General features: G+C 37.1%; 1 protein-coding gene across 1 annotated transcript in view; it reads left to right on the top strand.

The window, feature by feature from the left end:
• Positions 1-22,586, top strand: part of LRRC39 (leucine rich repeat containing 39) — a 30,757-nt gene that overhangs the window by 6,291 nt on the left and 1,880 nt on the right. Inside the window, exons 3-8 of the mRNA XM_072644121.1 lie at positions 5,593-5,698; positions 8,185-8,341; positions 10,017-10,153; positions 11,896-12,041; positions 14,352-14,504; positions 19,987-20,126. Coding sequence (XP_072500222.1) covers positions 5,593-5,698; positions 8,185-8,341; positions 10,017-10,153; positions 11,896-12,041; positions 14,352-14,504; positions 19,987-20,126 — 839 coding nt within the window. The remainder of the gene's footprint in view (positions 1-5,592; positions 5,699-8,184; positions 8,342-10,016; positions 10,154-11,895; positions 12,042-14,351; positions 14,505-19,986; positions 20,127-22,586) is intronic.

Here is a 22,586-nt window from a genome sequence, read left to right as displayed (position 1 = left end):
GGGCCAGCTTTCCTATTAAAAATATTTTTTTTAATGATTTATTTTCTCTTCCTTCCACCTTCCCAACCCCAACCCCAGACCCAAACCAAACAAAAAAAAAAAGCAGGTGTAACAAATATGCACACTCATCTGAAACAAATGTCCATATTGGCCAAATCCAAAAACACTTGTCTCATTTTGCATATTGGAGGGAGCATAGGGTGCCAGACTTGGAGTTAGGAAGACCTGAATTCAAATCTGGCCTTAGGCACTTAACAGCTGTGTGACCCTGGGCAAATCATTTAACTTCTCCCAGCCTCAATTTCCTCATTTGTAAAACGAGGATAATAATAGCCCCTACCTCCCAGGCTTGTCGTGAGGACAAAAAGAGAAAATATTTGGAAAGTGCTTTGCAAACTTCAAAGTACCACATAAAGGGTAGCCATGACTGTTACAGTTGTCCATCATCCTCGTCATCTCTTCTCTGTCAGGAAGTGCATCCAGCTCACCTCTTTCCCTTGCTGGTTTGGATTATTTTCCTAGGTGCTATGGCTCCCACCTCCAATTCTCTAGCTATTGATGGCTTTCCCAAGGCCACACATTACCAACAACACCTTGTGGTTCCTGCAAGTCTGGCCACAAACCCCTTGGCTCCTCTTTGTCCTCTTGCAGATCCTGGTACTACCTCTATGCTACCTATCTCCTTCTTGTCTCCCTCGAAAGTCTCAGTTACACAGAGATCCAGATGGGGAAAGATCAGTTAGGTGAAGTTCCATTTTTATCAACTAATCAATCCATCAACAAACATTTGTGCCAGAGACAAATTACTATATGAAGGGACTATGCTAGATGCTGAGGACAGAAAGACAGAGGCAGTCCCTACTTCCTTACATATATTGAGGGAGACAACATGAACATATACAGAATAAACGTCTATAATATAGATACAAAATTAATAACAAGGCTGTTCAGTACAAAGCCATTGAATTGAAAAGAATGAAGGCACCTGGGAAATCAGGAAGGACAGTGGAGAAGATGGTGTTTCACTGAATCTTGAAGGAAGTGAGGCAGTGGGTGAAGAAGAGGCATTCCCAGCATCTCTAAAAGAATCCCAGATGGCAACGGTTCACCTGAGATCTTATATTTCCCAAAATCACAACCACCATAGAATCTCAGAATTGGAAGTGACCTCAAATGCCATGTAGTCCAACCCATAGCTGAATAAGAATTCAATCTATAACCTATCAGAGAGATAAAGTTTTTGCTTGAAAACCTCTACTTTCTGGTAAGGGGAGCCCATAACCAATTGTTAGGGAGTTTTTCTTTATGAAACTCCCCCCAGTATTTTTTCTACCTGCTCTCATTGCTCCAAGTTATGCTTTCTGGAGATGAGCAAGATAAATTTAATTTCTCTTCAGATCCATGGAGGTATATCGATGGAGCATCCTCTAATTTTTTTCTTCAAGCTAAACATCCTCCTTTAATTCAGCTAACTAGTCTTCATATGCCAGAATCTCAAAGCTTTAGTCATTCTCCATTGGAGGTTTTCTAGCTTGCTATAATCTCTCTTAAAATGTGGCACTTGGAGAACTGAACATTCAAATGTGGTCTCACCAGAGCAGAGATAGACAATCTCTCTCTCTTTTTTTTTGACTGTCATATCATACTTTTGACTTAAAATATTGTTTGTTGTGATCTAAAGTCCCTGGTATTTTTCAGCCTTATCTCCCCAATTTTGTACTTATCAAGGTGATTTTTTGAACCCACATGTATGATTTTATATTTGTCCCTTTTAAATTTCATCTTTTTTATTTTCAGCCTTGAATTTTAGGTTTTAAAGATCTTTTTGGATTTATGATTCTGTTTTTTGTATATGGATTCACTATTTGGCAACAGGTTTAATTTTTTCCCTAATTACATGCCAAAACAATTTTAATGCCAAGAATTTGTCCTAATATTCAGAGAATCTGATACATTAACTATTCTTGCTGCCATTTATTATTTTATAATTATGAATGAAAGAGTAAAGCATTAATTAAGTTCTTATTATGTACAAAGCACTATGCACAAAGAGAAAAGGAAGGCAGTCCCTGATTTTGAGAAGCTCACATTCTAACTGGAGAGAAAACATACAGGGAAGGTTTCAACTGCCAGTCCCAGAAAGGTCGCATAGTCCTTAGGGTGCAGAAACAGAACAGAGGTTAATGCCTCTTCTTTAATGTCATTTCAGTTTTTAAATAATATTAATTTCTGATGTTGAAACATTTGATAGCGCCAATGACTTTGATGACAAGAACCTTCTTTTCTGGGTCCTAAAGTAGTAGTGGCTGTAGAATCTTCATGAACAGTTATCAGGCTGCACCTCTATAGAATTTGCTTCTGAGAGTTATGGCTGAAGGCACTGGCTGGAAGCATTGTTCTTCCCATTGTTCTTGTGCTCAGGGTCCTTGTCCTGAAGATGTTCTATCATCTCCTGGTATCTGCTCTTACAATACAGTATATTTCTCTGAAATACAGTAGTAGTAAATGTAAAATGCTGTACTTGAACAAGAAGAGCCCAATACAAATGTAGGATGGGATAGATAGTATATAAAATATAAAAGGTCATATAAAAAGGGTTTTAGTAGATTGCAGGTCACTCTGCTAGACACTAAGAATACAAAGGCATGCGCAGCATTGAAAGGAGTCTATATTTAGGATATAGACTGTGGGAGATAGGAGAGGTCAGTGCAGACTTCTTGGAAGAAGTAGTATTTGAGTTTAGTTTTTAAAAGGACAAAAATTCAGAAAGTGATGAGTAGAAAATGAGATGTTCAAGGCTTAGGATAATAATGATAATAATAATTAATTAAAATAATAAGAATAAGTAGAAGCATTTATATTGCATTTCAAGATTTGAAGAGTATTTTTCTTATGTCATCTCATTTGATCCTCACATCAACCCAGTGAGACAGAGAAAATAGAGAGTGTATTTTGGAGAAACAGCGTCTAATTTGGTTAAAGCAGAGAATCTTCTTTGCCAGAATAAGTATTCTTAGTTTTTTTCAAATGGTCCTCATATGGCATGGTTTCTAGTTTCCTTACCATTCTGGGCATTCTCCTTGGGACTCTCCAGTTTTTGAAGTCCTTCCTAAACTGTGATTTCCAAAACTTAGCACAGTATTACAGTGTGGATTGGCCAAGAAGGCTGTATAGCCTCTGACATTCTAGAGCAGGAGTTCTTAACCTTTTTTGTGCTATAGTCCCCATTGACAGTCTGGTGAAACCTACTGACCACTTCTTAAAATAATGTGCTTAAATGAACAAAATAAAATACATAGACTTATAAACGAAACCTATTATATTAAAATATAGTTGTGAAAATGTTAAAAAATATATGTATGTTCACAGACAACTCTGAAATCTATTCATGGATCTTCAAGTTTAGACACTCTAGAGATCTGGAATTTTATTGAAAGTAGGTGTATTCTCCATCAGCAAAGTTTGGCTTTGTATGTAACTTTTTAGATCATCTTTGAGATGGCCAGGATCAGAATATTAATTATCTTGCTGCCAACATGTTACTGAACCACTCAGTTTAGTTAGGCTTCCCCTCAGACAACATCTAGCCTATTCCCAGACTTTTTCAGCTTGGTAGAATCTGTAAGAGCTGGTCTCTGCTAGCATTGCCTTTGAGAAGTCAAAGTCATGACCACATCAAAATAAAGCCTCAGAATAGGACTTTATTGGAGGAACATATATGTAGGAATTCAAAACACCCTCCCTAATATGAAAACTTATTTCTACTTCATAAATGACATAAGAATCTCAACATTACTTCAGACCCAGTATTCTGTCTCTGATAATGAAACCAGAAAAGCTTGGTGGAAAAGTGTTCTTGTCCTTGTACATATCAGCCTCGAAAGGTAAAGAATGAAGAAAGGGAAAGTCCATCCAAAATAATTCCAAAATACAGTATTAGTCTACAAAAGCATACTCAATTCACAAATACGATTTAAAACAAAGAATGATTTAAATAATTGGAGGGGCATTTATTGCTGATAGTTGAGCATAAAAAGAAACACTGTTATATGATTTTAATGACAAATATTGGCCCCAAAGCAGAGATGAGAAAATGTACCTTCTGTCCTTCACTGTAGAGGTGGGGATGGAGCAGGTGGGGAGTGGGTCTATGGGTATTGCATGTATTGTTGGATAATGCTGAGATATAGATTAGTTTTGCTCAATTGATTTGGAGTGCTGGGAGAGACTTTTTGGGAATTAATGTGATATAAAAACAAAAAGTAACAATAAAAATAAAATAAATAATTATGTTTAAATTATATTTTTAAAGAAAGGTTAGGGATATATCACCAAAGCACTCCTAATTCTGCATCTATGTTCCATGAATTTATCTAAATCTTTAAAAAATCAATTAACAAGCATTTTTATACATTTACTATGTGTCAGGAATTGTGCTGAGTCCTAGGAAATCCAAAGAATAGTTGTTTTTTTTTTAAAATCTCTGTTGTCAAGGAGTTTATATTCTAATGGGAAAAAAATTATATTTTTAGTCTATACAAATTCTTGACATTATTCCCACAAATGTATTTTTCATAGTGTAAGGTGATATATTTTACTTATCATACTTCTCTAGTTTTCCATATCATGTAATTATACAGCTGATTTTTTTGGATCCAATAAAAAAATTTTCATTCAGCTCTATTAAATTTTACCTCATTATATTTGGCCTTTCATGGTATTTAGTCTAATCCTGATTCAGTCATTCAAAATAATAGCTACTTTTTACATCGTTAGTACATCTAAAAGTATGTACCTTCATCTAACTCACTGATAAAATTATTTTTGACCAAGGATAGAGCCCTTTAGACCTCTATTAGAGATATGCCAATCCATTCATCATTACTATTTGGATCCAGTCAGTCAACCAGTTCTTAATCCACCTAATTGTTCTGTTATTCAACCCACCATTCTTGTCCACAAGGATTTTGTGTGATTGCTAAATAGCTTGCTATTGCCAAAATATGTCAGGTATACTATGTCTATGACATTTTTCTTATTATTAATCTCATCACTGTTAAAAAAGTGACAGGAAACTATATCTCTAGAGGTGAAAGGGATGTCAGAGGTCAGATGTCAACCCCCTCATTTTACGGTTGAGGAAAGAGAGGTCTAAAAGGTTAAAAGAGCTGCCTACTGTCACTTCACAGCATGTATCAAGGCAATATTTGAACTCTGGTCCTTTGACTCCAGAGCCAGTGATCTTTCCCCTTTGCTATGCTTCCATAAAGTAACCTAGACAGCTACTAGGAAACTCGTTTGTTACTTAACTTTTCTTTTATAACTGGAAACTCTCACAATCATAGCAATTACCCAAGAGCTACTAGATGACTGTACCATCTTAGCCTAATGGGAAAATTAACATATATTCATAGCAGTTACATATATCAGCCCCTTCAATAAAGGATATTTGAAATTTAGGGTCCTTGAAAAATGGTGCTTTTGCAGTTTTCAGTATTACCTTTGATTAAAATGTTATTTATCCTGAGTCTTCAACATGGAAATTTCAATGCTCCCCATATTCTTCACTAAAATGAATTCTTGGTCTCCTAGGTTAGTGCGAATCTGGGAAGAAAGAGTATGCTTAACCAAGTTGAAAGAAAGAGTCATCAGGGAAGATGGAAGGGTCATTTTAAAGATAGAAAAAGAAGAATGGAAGGTAATCAGAGGAAGTAACTTTCAACAATGTTCTACTTGTTGCATTATGTTTATAGAGTGTTGTGTTCAGTATATAGCATTCTACCAAGATGACAGTGAGAAAAGCTTGCAAAATGTAGAAGTTCAAATAAAAAAACCAAAACAACTAAATGTGAACTGTACAAACAACTGAAGAGTGATAACAAATTCTTCTAAATAATATTTTTCTCTAAAATTTCAACTCAGTCTTTGATATTTACATTAGCCTTGTCTATATTGAACAAAATTAGTGGTAACAATTGATCTAGGAGTTTGTTTTTATTCTAGTTTTCACTTTCTCATTTAATAAGGTACAGGAACAAAAGTTTCTGCCAATAAAAGGTTCACTCAAATGCTGATCAGGGTAAAATAGCCTCCACATGAAAACTCCATAGAATGAGAATGAAAAAATTAAAGGAAAAATAGAATTTTTCATTAGGATGACAAGATTTAGAACTATAAGGGATCATGGAAGTCCTCTATTCCAAACCCTTCATTTTACAGATGCTGAAAATGAGACCCAGAGAGACTATGTGATTTTTCCAGGGCTGTACAGTTAATAATGGTGTACAAGGTAAACAAACGCTTACTCAAAAATGTTTCACAACTGGCTTTTCACGGGACATACTTTTAAGTTTAATCTGCCACATTAACTTTTTGCTATCACTTTAAGTTCAGGCAATCAACAAAACAATAAATGAAGTCCCTATTTGTAGTATTTGACAATTTCTAAAGTATAAATGCTCATACCAAAAATTTAACAATTGGCTGTCACCAGTAAGAGCTGGTACCAGCACATCCTGGGAAAGGGCCAGGCTATGAAATCAGGTCTTCCTGACTACAGTACATACTCTGTCCACTATACCAGCTATCTCTCATGTATCAAATGTTTTATTTCCATGCTGTTCCCTCTGCCTGGATTGTCTACCCCCTTCTCCATTCTCACATATCCTGTTGGATGCCTATGCATTCTTTGAAATTCAGAGTTGGGGTCAGAAAGAGTTCAAATTTGACCCTGGATAAATCATTTAACCCTGTTTGCCTCAGTTCCTCATCTGTAAAATGAACTAGAGAAGGAAATGGCAGATCACTCTAGTATCTCTGCCGAGAAAACCTCAAATGGCATCATGGAAAGTTGGACAAAGAGATGTGTTCATCCTTCATTGCCGAAGAAGACCATGCCATTGGAGAAATAATGACATGACTTGCACTTGACTTTGTTCCAAGTGAGGGAGGGCTGTGCAGGTCACCAGCCTCACTTCTCCTCCACTGAATAACAACAGCCTTTAAGAGCTACACAGCAATATATATCTGTATCTATATCTATATCTATGTCTATGTCTATGTCTATATCTATATCTATTATTCAATCTTCACAATAGTTGTATGAGGTAGGGACCAAATTACTCTCTTTCCTGGTGATGATCAAGGGAAGAATTATGTAAGCCTCTAGGTGGGACAATAGTTAGTGATATTAGGGCCCTGCATAATTGCTGCAACAGAGTAGAACTACATAATGAACAAAGTGATAAGAGAAATACAAAAAGGGATATCATCTATAATTCATAAACTTCTCCAACATTGCAACTCAATAAATTTACTGTGGTTATCAAACTCATAGCTACATATCTATCTATAAACCTCATCATGGAAAGGTGGTGATAGTTCTTGAAGGCTGTTCTAGCAAAATCATAAAGGCTAGCAGGCTCTACTTAGCTACAGTTTACCATATAAATCTAGTAATATATTTTATATTATTGGATGATCATTCTCACTAAGTTCAGGAAAAATCATCTCTAAGCTGGATGCAGGGAGTTGGATTGTTTGAACACAGCAAAAATCAAAGATCAGACCCTACAAAGGCATAGAGAATTTGTGACTGGCATCAGCAGAGGAAGTACCACACCAACAAAATGACAGATTCTTGAATTAAAATCAAAGATCATAGGTCTGAAGGGTCCTCAAAGGTCCTTTAGCCCACCTCCCTTATTTTACAGATTTGAAGACAAAAGTCAGGGAAGCTAATGATCTTAACCTAGGGTGCACAGGTAGCGAGGATTGGTCAGAAAAAAAAAGGATATTTTTGTAATAGTTTCAAAACCAAACAACTAACATTTATAGAGCACTACTGAGCTTTGCAACTTGACAAATGTCATCTTATTGGATACTTACAACAGTACTATGAGATGAGTGCTATTATTATCATGATCCCATTTTACTCATGGGAAAACTGAAGGTAGGAGAGGTTAGGTGAGATCCGAGGGCCGCATAGCTAGTGGGTGTCTAAGCCAAAATTTGAATTTGTCTTTAGGATTCCAATTTTTGCTATTCTCTACTCTGGACCACTTAGTCACAATAGCTCCTCTGCAGTCATGTTGATTTTCAGAAAACTAGGACATTGTAAATTAAAACAACAACATCTAAATCATAAACTAATTCTGCTTGTAATTCTTTTCTCTTTGGGTTTAGACCCTTCCTTCTTCTTTACTAAAACTGAATCAGCTGCAGGAGTGGCAGCTTCACAGAACGGGCTTAGTAAAAATTCCTGAATTCATTGGACGATTCCAGAACCTCATTGTATTGGATTTATCCCGAAATGCAATTTCAGAGATACCTCGAGGAATTGGTAAGGCATTGTTATTTCATATCAGGATTTGTTCAGCTTCAATCCTGATGTTTGTCTAAGAACTTCTGGAATAAAGATGGCACTTTGATATAACATTAATTCCCTAAATAAGATAGAACAAGTGCTCTAAATGGAGCCAAGGAGGCCTCATAGGTAAGGGTTATTAGAATTGTTCACTGAAAATCATTTTTAAAAAACTTAATTATTTTAATTCAATTCAAAAGATATAATAACTGCCTACTATGTGGCAGATACTGTGTTATAACAGATTTTGTATGTTAAGACAAAATGAACAAGGGGAAGGATTTCATCTTATAGTTTGGAAAAAATGCTGAGATATTGACAGAAATGCAGCATAGGAAGTTATCCTGAGCAAAACTGGTCAATCATGTGTCTGTTGTGGGCTACCACCCTATCAATAGGCTTCTTGGTTTGAATAGTCTTTCAAGGTGACGCTGAACATTCTCCTGGCTTTACAGAAAAGGGAGAGGGATCTGGAATGAAGTGATGTAATGGAAGAGACAACACCTAGTTTGGGGACACACAAAAAGGCCATAAGGATAGGAACTGGGAATTCATCTTCCAGACAGCTTCGAAGAAAATGTTAGAACAGACAATATCAGTGAAGTTAAAATTAGAAGGGAAGTGGGTAACTGGGAGAAAAAGTCTTTTGTAACAAGTTTCTCCCATAAGGATCTCATTCCCAAGATACATAAAGACTGCTTTAAATTTATAAAAATAAAAACCATTTCCTGACTGATAAATGGCCAAATGATAGTTTTTAAAGAAGAAATCCAAGTTAAAAAATGTTCCAAATCATTAATAATTAGAAAAATGAAAATTAAAGCTACTGTGAGGTTTTATATCCTGTCAGATTAGAGAAAGTGGTAGAAAAGGAAAATGACAATTGCCAAAGGAGATGTGGGAAAATAATTTAAAAAAATACTCATGTACTGATGGTAGAACTATTAACAGTTCAACCATTCTGGAAAGCAATTTGGAACTAACTATGCCCAAAATGTTACTAAATTGTACATACCCTTTGACTGTTAGGCTTATACCCCAAAGATATCAAAGAAAGAAAAAAGGACCCATATGCGCCCAAATAGTTATAGCAGCTCTTTTTGTGGTGGCAATGAACTGGAAACTAAGAGGTATCCCATCAATTGGGGAAAGGTTGAACAAATATGGTGTATGAATGTAATGGAATACTATTGTGCTGAAGAAAACGAAGGTGACACTTTCAGAGAGATGTGAAAAGAATTTGTGTGAACTGATACCATGTGAAGTGAGCAAAAAATGACTTATCCAATAGCAGTAGCATTATAAAGACAAACAGTTTTGGGAAAGCTTAAGAATTCTGATCTGTATAATAACCAGCCATGATTTCAGATCAAGCATTTCATGATCAAGCATGATACCCATATATAATGAACTTTTTTTAAAAACTTGGCCAGTGTAGGAATTTCTTTTGGTTGACTACACATATTTCTTACAAGAGCTTTTATTTTTTAATGGATGGGGTGGTCAGGAAAGAGAAAATAGAGCTCTGTTACTTGGGGGAAAAAATAAAGTAAAAAATATAGAAAGAAAAAAGTGATAGCTAAGATGTTGTGTGACATTTTATCAGTGGAAGCTTGATTTTATGACTGTTCGTTTTGTCTGATGTGTATAGGACTGCTGACAAGGCTTGAGGAGCTGATTCTCAGTTACAACAAAATCAAGACTGTCCCCAAGGAGCTGAGTCACTGTGCCAGCTTAGAGAAACTGGAACTTGCTGTCAACAGAGATATTTGTGATCTTCCACAGGAGGTTAGCATGATTAGCTTCTGGTTTATTTCTCAGTTGTATTGGTGGAAAAAACATCAATTTGAAAAGTAATAGTTTGGTTTCAGTTTTTAACATGGAATTTGGTGGAAACATTATAAGTATGTTTTATTAAATAAAATGATAGAAATCAGTTGTTAATTAGAGAAAGAGCTATTATTCACTTCAAAGATAGTAATTGTGAATCTTGAGCAATGAAATGACGGTAAAATGTCTTATTTTATAATTGTTTGTGGAATAAGGATGTTCCCAGGTGATGCAGGAATGTGACACCATATTAAATATCCCCCTTGACACAGATTCCTGGGCTCTGCCAGGTCAGAAGCAAGATAGTAGGCTTGGTGAAATGCTGAACTCTGATCTATGTGTGACATGTTGTCACACTATTAGCCACTCTAAATGATTCATACACTAAGACTTAGATTGTGTGTGCAGATAAAAAAAGAAGACAGTCTAAGCTGAACCAGTGGAGGAAATTATTATAGAACCTTGTCTTAATATAGTAATAGGCTTGAGAGTACGAACCTCCAAAGGGCTAAATACTTGAATTTCTATGCACAGTATTCAATTTCTAGGTCACATCACCCCCAAGATGGAGGATTAGACATTTTCTCCAGTCCTCACTAACTCTCAAAAATTCCCCAAAGTAGGAATTATGTACAAGAAGTAAAGCAATTATATCTGTTTCCATCGGCCAACACATCAAGCCCAATAGAACAAACTTATGTGTTACACCCGCTACCTTGCCCTACTCTCTGGCAAGGCACACCACCTGATCTACCAGCTTATGCTTTGAAATTCACTCAACAGTCTCTCTGTTGCTGCTGTATCTTTGTCAGTATACCCTACTCCTAGTTTCACCCCACCATTCTGTAGCAACAAATAACAGACTTCAACTCTGTCTACCCTCTTACCAAGGAGGTATATGAAGACAGGAACATGCTCTGCCTGGGTCAGCAGCACATAGTCAAAGAACTAAAAACCATAGGAGACTAGGACAGTTGCCAGAATGTATGCAGGATTGCATCAGGGCTGAATGAAAGGGGACTGTCATTCAATTAGGATCTGTACTATCCCCTTAGGGAAATGAGGTCCTTAAAAAATGAATTCTCCATAGGAGAAGAGGCTGAGACAGCTTTGCTCCCCAGTCCCTGAGGGCAATTCCCCCACCAAAGGGAAAGAAGTAAAAATGTGAGGAATAGATTGTAAGGGGAAAAAAATGATTAAAATTACCAAAGATCTCTAGAGGAAGAAAATTGAATAATCTAGGGCACAAGCAAGTAAATCAGAGTTCTTGTGAGGAACAAAAAACATTGCATCTGTAGAGTGCTTTCCAAACTTTAAAGTGGTATATAAAGAATATGTATTATTACATAACCATCAAATGTTAGGTGTCAAGATGACAACAAAGGCATTACCGTGCAGTGAAAACAATAAAATATGCCCATTCTCAAGATGTAGGAAGCCTTTCTAGACTAGTCACCATAAACCTTTATGCTTGGGTATTTTAGAAGATACATTCACCTTTACTAAGTGAGCGCTCTCTTTGAAGAATTTATTTTTTGGATCTTCCTAGGCTGTCCAGTTGTGTTTTTCTTGTTTTGTTTTTTGGCTATATCTTGTGCTACAGTGATAAGAGCTGTGCCAGGTATGATAGACTTAACTCAGTTTCCTGGCTGGTCTCCAGTTAGCCTCTTTAGTTCTGAAAATCTTCTTTTCCTTTTCAGCTCAGCAGTCTATTGAAGCTCGTTCACCTTGATCTGAGTATGAACCAGTTTACAACAATCCCTTCAGCTGTGCTACACATGCCTGCCCTTGAGTGGCTAGACATGGGAAGCAACAAACTTAAAACACTTCCTGACTCTGTAGACAGGTAAAGTGATGATAATAATGATTTCCAACTAGCTATCAACCAATGTTCTGACTTTGGGGGAAATATACAATTAAACGAGTGATAGCTCATGCTATTTTTAAATACTAGTACATTTTTATATTCCATGTGATCAAAAGATTTTTGGGAGAACCTAAATTTGCCATTTTGCAATATCCACCCATCATTTAAGGTTGCCACTGCTTTGATGACTTACAATCTATGGATCTTGTATTTTAGGGAAATTCTTCTATTAAGTAACACAGAGGCAATATATCCCCAAACCTAGGGTGTACTCCTGTGAAAGACTTATGGGATGAGATGAACAGGAGTTTCATAGGATGGGCAGCATGAATGGGCAGCAGTTTGTACCTTTGGATGGAATAAGAGTTCATATTTATAGTGTCCCAAAAGTCTTAGTTCCATGGTGAGATTTTGTTTTTCAAGCTTAAAGCATTAAAGTACTACATACAGTCAATCCTCAACTTTTTCAGGGATAATACTTCTATAGAAATGGCCCAGACATAAAAAAATGTGAATATTGATATATTGAATCTATGGAAAATAGGGGGTTATTATGTGCCTGTGACTACTAAAAACTTACAGTAGAGGTTGGTGAAAATACACTTTCCTGCATACAATTCTTAATTAATTAATTTATTTATTTGACATTCATTTTAACAAAATTTTGGGTTACAAATTTTCTCCCCTTTTCTCCCCTCCCCCCCCCAAACACCAAGCATTCTAATTGCCCCTATGACCAATCTGCTCTCTCTTCTATCATCCCTCTCTGCCCTTGTCTCCGTCTTCTCTTTTGTCCTGTAGGGCCAGATAGCTTTCTATACCCCTTTACCTGTATTTCTTATTTCCTAGTGGCAAGAACATTACTTGACAGTTGTTCCTAACACTTTGAGTTCCAACTTCTTTACCTCCCTCCCTCCCCACCATACAATTCTTTAATAACAAAACATTATTTCTGATAATATGTAACACAGAACTGATAATATCTAATGCAGAAATCACGAAATAGCATATAAAATGTAATACACAAAATAAAATTGGTAAATGCAAAACATTTTCCCTAACAATTCCCTAGAATTCTGTGATCTTTTATAGTGTCTCAATACATTTTTTTTATTTCAGACAATATTGGTTTTTCATAACACAAAATCTATAGCACCATACTGCACAGCAAATAAAATTTTTAAAACTAAAACAATTTAGCCTGAATCTTTTCTTCCACTCTATCAGATGGCAGTGTGAGAGTTTTTTACTCTCCTGCTAGAAACTTTTCTCTCTTGGCCGTCCTCTGAAAACCAAGAGAGAGGTCACTGGGACTTTAGTCACTGCTATCAAAATATCCTGAGACTGGCAAGTTCTTGACATTATTTCCAACACTCTATCCTTCATGGATGATGGACAACATTGGAGATCATGATGGATGCACCAACTTGAAACAATCTGCAGCAACATCTGCTTCTTGTGCAATTTGAGATCCTTAAGAGTCTCGCAGTCAACAATGGCTACAGACGTTCCCGCATGACGCTTTATCTAAAACCTTTACTTTCTCACTAAGAAACTCACTAAGCGGCATCACTGACTTTGCAATCTTGGGCTTAAAGCCCAAAGAACTTGCACTATGTTTCAGGGGTATAATTGCAACACAAAACTTGAGTTTTAAAGGCAAACAATGAGAATATGCAATAAATGCATAGCCGTAGGGTGAACAAGACCAGTGAAACTCCCAGTAGGATACCAGCTACTCCACAAACTTGCCAGCATCTGGCCTCTCATTTTTTTCTCTACTGCGCATAACTGTGAATATGCATGTTTGCCAACATGAAAGTGACAATGAGGTTGTTAACAAAAAACAATGAATGCTCGAATTAAGGAAATTTAAATGTGGGAATGTTGAGGGTTGACATTATTATTAGCTATTATTATTTAGTAATAATAACAATAGCTATCATTTATATAGAACTTTAAGATTTCCTAAGCACTTTATTACATATATAATTTCATTTAATCCTCATAATAATCCTGTGCTATTATTATTTCCATTTTACAAATTAGGAAACTGAAAGAAGCTGAGAGAGTTTAAGTGAGTTGCCTAGGGTTATTCAGCTAATCATTGTAAGGGAGAATTTGAATTCGGGCCTTCTTGACTCCAAGTCCAATACTTTATGCATTTATGGACTAAAGGATCCATAGTGATAAAAAATACACAGACCCGACGTTTTTTGGCTTTGAAAAAATAAAAAGCTGGTATTTTCACAATGCATATAATTAATTGTCAAATCTTTTACACTTCAGAATGGAAAACCTACATACATTATGGCTCCAGCGGAATGAAATTATATGTTTGCCAGAAACCATCAACAACCTAAAGAATTTGGGGACTTTGGTTCTCAGCAACAACCAATTGCAAGATATTCCAGAGTGCATGGAAGGAATGACAAATCTCAGGTAAAAGTCTTGTTGCAAAGCATGAACTAGAGTGACCAGAAAACTACCTACACAATCTCCTCTGCTGGCAGAGAAAGAGAGTAAGGGAAAGGTTTTTATTAATTAATTAATTTTAATGTGTATCTTTAGGCTGAGCCTAATCTGAGCTATTCAGGGTAACAGCCTTCAAATTAATAGCAATAGCTCCCATTTCTATAGAGCCTTAAGGTTTACAAAGTGCTATCCCCTCAATCAGCCCATGATGTGGGTAGAGCAAATATTATTACTTATGTTTAACAGATAAGGATACTGAGGCTCAGAGAGGTTAATTAATGTTCTCCACTGAAATTCTACTCTGAATTATGGCTTGGAAGTGACTGGATCTCTTATTTTGTAGATTAATGTAACAAATTTACTGTAATAAGTTTAATATGTGGGTAAAAGGAATTTTTTTTCAGTTAAATAGATTTTTGTGGTCAACCATATAGGAACCATCCTGTACCCTGTGGGTGGCTGGAGCCAAACAGAGCAGGCTAGAGACAGGAGAGTCAGGACACAAGAGAAGTTTAATTTCAAAGTGAGAAAAATGCTTGCAAGTGGAAGGCCTCTTGAGTAGGAGGGCTTAACATGTTGGGGCAAGGCAGAGCTTTATATCCATACAAAACCACAAGTGGGTTAGACCCTGACATAGTCATTCTTAGGTCTTGAGTAACAGTTCCCAAAGCAGGCTCGTGTGCAATGCAGGCACTCCTGGGTCCTGTGGGAACAGTGTCCAAGTGGATTGTCTCACATACAATCTGGTACAGAACCAGTTAGCATGGTGGGAACAGGAGTGGAGTCCCTGGTTTGATTCACTAAGCTGTTTCCAGAAACCAGGACTATGAACATGTCAAGAGGTATGATGGATGGCCTTCAGTCCCTGGGAAATAGGGGGAACACCAACAAATCTGAACAGTTGTTGATTAATGTGAAACATAAATCCCTCAATGAACACCTGGTGCTGGTCAAAGCAATACACTTTGCTAGAGGGTAAGATCATTCAGAATGCAAACAATTGTTGTTATGCCAAGCTCAGGGCGCAGCATACTTACTAACACTTAGCTTCAGAAAACAGTGTCTCCACATACTTTGTTTTTTTTGAAGAAATTAATAAAAAGAAACCTATGGTATGTAAAATAATGTTCTTTTCCTCCTAAATTTCCAGTTCTCCTTGCTATGGCCTAGGATAATTTTCATGATTAATCAGAACATTAAGCAGCAGTAGTCTTTTAAAAGTGCTATTGATGTCCTTTTTTTTTTAACACCTCAGATATTTCCTAGTATATCCCCTACACCATTAGAACAATCACCATTGAAAAGGCAACATGGTATAGTGAAGAGACCGCTGAATCAAGAGTCAATATATGAGTTCGAATATATTTGTCATTTACTAGCTGTGTAATTTTGGGCAAGACAGTCTCCTAGGCCTCAGTTTCTTAACCTATAAAGTGAAAGGATTGGCGTAAATGACCTCTGTAGTATTTTACACCTCTAAATATTTGGTTGAACATTCCACACTCATAGTTTCCCACCACCTCACTGAGAGGAAGAATGTCATTTTCAGCATGATTTGTCAGGGAGCAAAATCTGACCCTGGGTTTTCAAAGGCAGAACATAATCTCTTTAAAGTCATATCATGTAAAAAAGGCTTCAAAATTGTCTTGCCCAAGGACCATTCTAGCTAAGAGTGGAGAAGTTCATCAAAAGAAGGCTGATTATTAAGTGATAAATTTTTTGGCAAATCATGCACAGTGGAAAGATTGTGAAATCCATTTGAGGAAGTAATCCCGGGTCTTCTTTCAAGTATCAAAATCTGTATCAGGGGTCAAGAACAGTATGAACCAGCTAATCCCAGGCTCCAGATTAAAGAGCACTTGCCCAATATCTAAAGGTTATAGCCTCAGGGAGCCAGTGAAACTGGATAAGAACTTCCCTTTCTTCTTCCCTCCCTTGCTCCCATCACCAATGTGTAATTCCCTTGTAGGACAGAACTCTCAATCTTCTCATATGGCACTTGCCCTAATTCCTGAGACTCTTCTGGGTCAGGGACTACAGAGTATCTGTAGTTTCTTTTCTCATAGAAGCCTCCCTCACACCGGTTACTGAATCTACCTCCACAACATATCTCACACCTGTACCCTCTGTCCACTAACATGGCCACCACTCTAATAAAATACCTTACCACTGCTCAACTTGATTTTTACAATAGCCCCTCAATTGATCTCCCTGCCACCCTCCAGTTTCTGCCAAATAGTTATCCATAAAACAGAAGTCTGACAGTATCATTTGCCATGTTTGCAATATAATAAGAAGGTAAACAGAGGCAATTCTCTGAGCAAGGTAACATTTGTTAACAGGGATATGCTGCCTGATAATAAATGGGTCAGTGGATTGCCTCCTTTTATGCCAAAGACCCTAAGCCGATGGACAGCTCTCCTTTCATAGGTTTTGGGGAGTACAGAACAGTATAGATGACATCATGGGATTGTATGAAACATGACTGGTTGCAAAGCTAAGGCTCAGGGAACAGTATAATTGGTTGGAAATTTGGTAATGGGGGCTAGCAATGATTCTCTTTCTTTCATGAGATAAGAAGTGCTGATTATATAAGTTCAGGTGTGAGAGAGGGAACCAGACCTTCTTGAAAGATAGCTTGGTGGTGTAAATATAGGACTGGCTCCTCCATCATCATACACATTCCCCCAAGGTCAGTTAAATTCTTTGAGGAAAGAATAGAGCTGTGATTAGCTGGAGAAATGAATTTTTAAACTTAAGCCATTACAGACCAGCTGAATTTCTGAATGAAGTTTAGAGACAAGGAACCATGACCTAAGCAGTTACAGGACAAAAGCAAATACGGGACAAAATCAATTACTTTGTAAATAGGATAAATAAGAAAATAAAACAGGATCAATTCAATCTTCTCACATTTCCCAGCTCAGAAAGCTGCAAGGGTTCTTTATTACCTGTAGGATAAAAGCCAAAATCTTATATTTGGCATATAAAGTTCTTCATAGTATTTCCCTACCCTACTTTTCAGGATTATTGAAAAAGAGAAAGAAAAGAAATGACAAAAGAAGAAAGAGAGGATGGAAGGATGAAGGGAAAGAGTAAGGAATAAGGGGAGAAAGAAGAAATTAAGGAAGAAAGCTTATTAAGTATCTCCTATAAATAATTCGTCGTAGGGACACAAATACAGAAGTTGGACAGTTCTCTGGAGATAACACATATTGGAGGGTGGTTTCCAGGAAAGAAAGTTTTGGCTCAAGGAGTTCCAGGGATTGTGAATGGGATCATAGAGAAGTCCATCATCAGTAGAAATGGTAGTGTTAGTTTGATTACTTTTCCCAGAGCACAAGCAAGAGATGGGAAGTGTGATTGGTGGGGAGAGGGGTACAGAGCAGGGATAGTGGTGGAATTGGCATACATATAGCAGGGCAAACAGCAAGATAACTAGACAGAGCTGTGGTTTCTTTGTGAGATATGACTGGATGGGATGTTAAACATGGTCTGTGTTTTTCTAGATACTGAATTGGGTAAATTGTTATTCACTAATCTATCCACTGGGACGGCTAAGGTTCCAAGCTTAATTTTCATATTATTATTGGGACACTACCAGCCTTCCAGTCACGGAGGCTTGCAACACCAAGTGTCATCCTCAACACCTCGATGTCTCAAGGTTCCCTCCTATCTCATAATCAGTCTTTTCCCAAACGCTGTCAATTCTTAGAGTAGCTAGGAGGCAGAGTGGATAAAGTGCTGGTGATTAGCCTGACCCATTATTCTGTAGTTACTGGGCTCTACTATGTGGAGGAAGGATGGCTCCAACAGGAAAGGCAGAGTAGTGTGGCACCTTTGTGTCAGCATGTCTGAGTTACCTAGTGTAACTTAGGAAGTCTTGTGCACTGGACAGTAGTACAAATTGTACTTTTGCATGAGATCACCTGAAGGCTAGAGTCAACAGTCAATGAGCATTTATTAAGTATTTACCAAGTGCCTGGGGGGTCAGCTAGGTGGCATAGTGGATAGAGTAAAGGCTTGAAGGCAGGAACACTGAGTTCAAATACACTCTCAGATACTTTTTATCTGTGTAATCCTGGGCAAATCACTTAACCTTCTTTGCCCCAGTTTCCTCATCTGTCAAAAGAGCTGGGGAAGGAAATGGCAAATGCCAAGAAAATCCCAAATGGAGTGGGGTCATGAAGAGATGGACACAATTGAAATGACTGAACAATAAAATCAAGTGTTAGGCACTGTGCTAAATGTTTGGGGATACAAAGAAAGACAAAAAAAAAGCCTCTGTTCTAAAGAAACTCAGGCTAAGGTACAAAACAACACGCAAATAACTATGCACAAACAGGATATGTATAAACTGGGGATAGCAACAGAGGGAAAGTAATAGTATTAAGGGGGATCAGGAAAGGTTTCCTGTAGATGGTGAGATTTTGGCTAGGATTTGAATAAAGCCAGGGAGGACAGGAAATGGAATGAGGAATAAAGGAAACCCAGGCATTAAGGACCAACAGGGAAAATCCCCAGGATTGGGATTTGGAGAGTCTTGTTCAAAGAACCAAAAGGAAGTCAGTCATCAGAGTTTATCGAATGGGGCAGAGGGATACTGGTTGGGGTGGTGGTGGTGACATGGTCAGAACTGCCCTTTAGGAAGATAAATTTGACAGCTGAGTAGAGGAAAGACTGAAGTGAGGAGAGACAGTGCAGGGAGACCAACCAGCAGGGTATTGTAATAGTCAAGGCATGATGAGGGCTTGGATCAGGTTGGTGGCAATGTCAGAGAAAAGTATACATCAGAAATGTTACCAAGTGGAAAGGGAAGGGAGTAAGCATTTATTTAACATCTACTGTGTGTCAGGCATTGTGCTTTTTAATTATTTCCTTTGATTCACACAACAACCCTGTGAGGTAGGTACTATTATGATCTCCATTTTACAGTTGAAGAAGCAGAGGTTAAGTGATTTGCCCAGGTTTGCACAACTAGTTTAAGTGTCTGCAACTGGATGTGAACTGATTCTAGACCCAATGCTTCTGTCCACTGTCACCTAGCTGTCTCTAGGAAGAACTGACAGGACCTGGCAACAAATTGGATATGGGTGGGTGGTTAGAAGCTGTGAGAAAGTGAGGAGCTGAAGTTAGGAGTTGCAACCTAAGTTGCAAACCTGGGTGACTGAAGATGGTGGTGATGAAAACAAAATATGAAAATTAAGCTTAGAAGGAAAGATAAGTTTAGTTTTGGACATGATGAGTTTATAAGGTCTATAGGACATGTGGATAGAGATGTTCAATAAGCATAATTTTTTTGTGTGTCAAAAGTTCAGTAACAACTGTTATCTTTAACTAGATCTCAGCTGTTTCCTAGTCTTTTGGATATGCTCATGCCAGAGATAGTGGACCACGCTAGTCGACAGTTAAGGTACCATGACAGTACCATTTTCTGATGAATCACCAGGTTTGTCAACTTCAGAGATAACCCGTTAAAACTGGAAGTCACACTTCCTCCCTGTGAAAATGCAGATGAAGAGGAGGAAAGGGAATTATTTGGCATTCAATTTATGCACGCATATATCCAGGAGGCCCGTAGGAGAAAAGGTAAGAGCTTTGTATTATCAGAATTTGGATGAAACAGTAATTTTATCGATGTGAGTATTCCTTTTTCTTTTCATTTACTGCTTAACTTTTTTTTTTTCTAATTCAGTGATAGAAATGGGAATGGAAATATAGAAAAGTCAATCAAGTTCATAAATTGAGTGAAAAGAGGAAAAGAGAGTGTAGAAGAAATTGTAAGCACTCCTTTACTGCATGGCTACTTCTCAGCTTAAATTTTTTTTTATCACATTAATTTTCAAATATATCCCTGCTCACCTTTCCCACTCTGTTCTTGTAACAAACATTACGAAAGAGAATAAAAGCCATTCAACAAAATCAACCAATACGTGGAATGACATTGTGTGCAATATTCTGTCTGGGTTCCTTGGTGGATCCAAGGCAATGAAAACAGGGAGACATATTTTCTCAACTTTTCCCTGAGCCAAACTTGATCATTTGTTTCATTTTACTGTCCTATTTTTTTTTTTTTTTAGTAAATGCTTATATTTTTCCCCTTGTTCTGCCAACTCCACTCTGCATCAGTTCATATGAAATTTCCCATGCTTCTCATTCTTAACATTTATCATTTCTTACAGTCCCTTCATGTACTGTAATTTAATTTAGTCACTTCCCAAATGATTGGGCACCTGCTTTGCTCCAAGTTCTCAACAACCATTAAGAAAAGTGCTGCAATGAATATTTCAGTACTTATAGGATCTTTCCATTTTTTATCTCCTTGGAGTAAATGCTTAGGATCTATGGGCACTCCACAATTTTTAAAGTAGCAAGTGAATCTTTTGGCTTCAAAACAGGAAGCTGGGTACAGATGAACATCACTGAATCTGTTTTTGTTATCTGTAAAGTGATGGGGTTCGATGAAATAATGTCTAAGACCCCTCAAAGCTCTAAATCATAGGATTTAATTTCCAAAACTCCACAGAATAATTCTTTTTAGGGCATTTTATAAGTAATTCTGATGTCTTGAGCACCCTGACATTTACTTTCTCCTTTCCAACTGTAAAATTCATTCCATTTAGAAATTATAAGAAAGTTATAGGAAATATGCTATAAATACCATTGCAAATGAAGGTTTTAGTTAATATCTATGTACTGTGGATCCTAGTTAGTATAGAGGCAACTACTGAAAATCTCATTCTGATTTAGGCATGAAAACTAAAAACTGCTTCAAATATTATTCAGGGTATAGGGAGGGGAAGAAAGATTATTCTTGTCAATGAATAAAAACACTGATATTATGCTTTAGTACTTCAAATGTGCCTATTATTCGCCAAAATTAAATATTTCATGCTTATTAATGGAAAAATGTATCAGTAGATTGTTTCAAGTTTCAAGAGTATTGGTCTTATTTTCCCACTTGCACAGATAACTTTATTCTTTGGCTTGCCAGTATCTAAATGTTTTAACTTATTCCAGGAGAAAATAATAAACCAAAATAAAAACATTGTAGGCTTAAGAAGGGCTATCCTTATGATAACTCAAGATTATTTGAGATTATATCAGTTGGCAAAAGACATCAGCTGGGAAGTGTGAGGGGGAAAAATGTCCACAAAGTGGAGGATTATGGGCTTTAAGCAATCGAACTTGACCCAGAAAAAAAGAGGTTCTCTGAAGGCATCTGTTCATTAAAATATTGCAGTCAGAAAAAAAAAGCTAATAAAAAGATGGGAGGTTAGCTGGAGGGATATCAAAAAACAAAACCTTGGGCAAATCATTGTACTTCTCTGAGCCTGTTTTCCTTGTTTGTAAAATTCGGGGTTTCTAGATGATCTTTATCGTCCTTTATGGCTCTAAACTTATGGTTTTATGAACATGGTACTGTATCTAATAAAATATAATCTAACATCAATATAGTCTTTCCCTTGGCTAACAAAAAATAATCATCTTCCTAAGTTCAAGATGGGGTATATGTAATTAGACAAGAATTTGTGTGAAAAAGGCCTGGAGGTTTTAGAGGGCAAAATCTCATTATGAGTCAATAGGGTGACACTGAAGCCAGCTGCATGCATTTTAGGCCTCTCCAGGACTAGTGAGGTGGCAGCACCATCTTTCTTCCTCTTGAGTATTACCTATTTTGTATGTATACAGAAGGTAAACATCTTGAGGCAAGGGCTGTTTTTGCTTTTTCTGATATCTTCAGTACTTAGCACAGTACCTGGCACACAGTTACCCACTTAATAAATGCTTGTTGACTAATTGATGATAACCAATAGTTTTAAGATAGTCAAATGGAAGGCCCAGAGACTTACTCTGCTTGATTTCATAAAGCAGAGCTAGGATCACGGATAGGATCTTGAGTTTGAAGGGATCTTTGGGATCATTTGTCCAATGCCCTCATTACACAGGTGTTTAGAAGCAAGGTCTAGAGAGCCAAGTGACTTGTCCAAGGTCACAAGGACAGTTAATGGTAGAGAGAGGATTTGACATGTCCTCCTACTCTAAATC

This window comes from Notamacropus eugenii, chromosome 2 (assembly GCF_028372415.1).
Source record: "Notamacropus eugenii isolate mMacEug1 chromosome 2, mMacEug1.pri_v2, whole genome shotgun sequence".
Taxonomy (NCBI): domain Eukaryota; kingdom Metazoa; phylum Chordata; class Mammalia; order Diprotodontia; family Macropodidae; genus Notamacropus; species Notamacropus eugenii.
The sequence above is the reverse complement of the archived record's forward strand: the minus strand, read 5'-3'. Positions and strand labels throughout refer to the sequence as shown.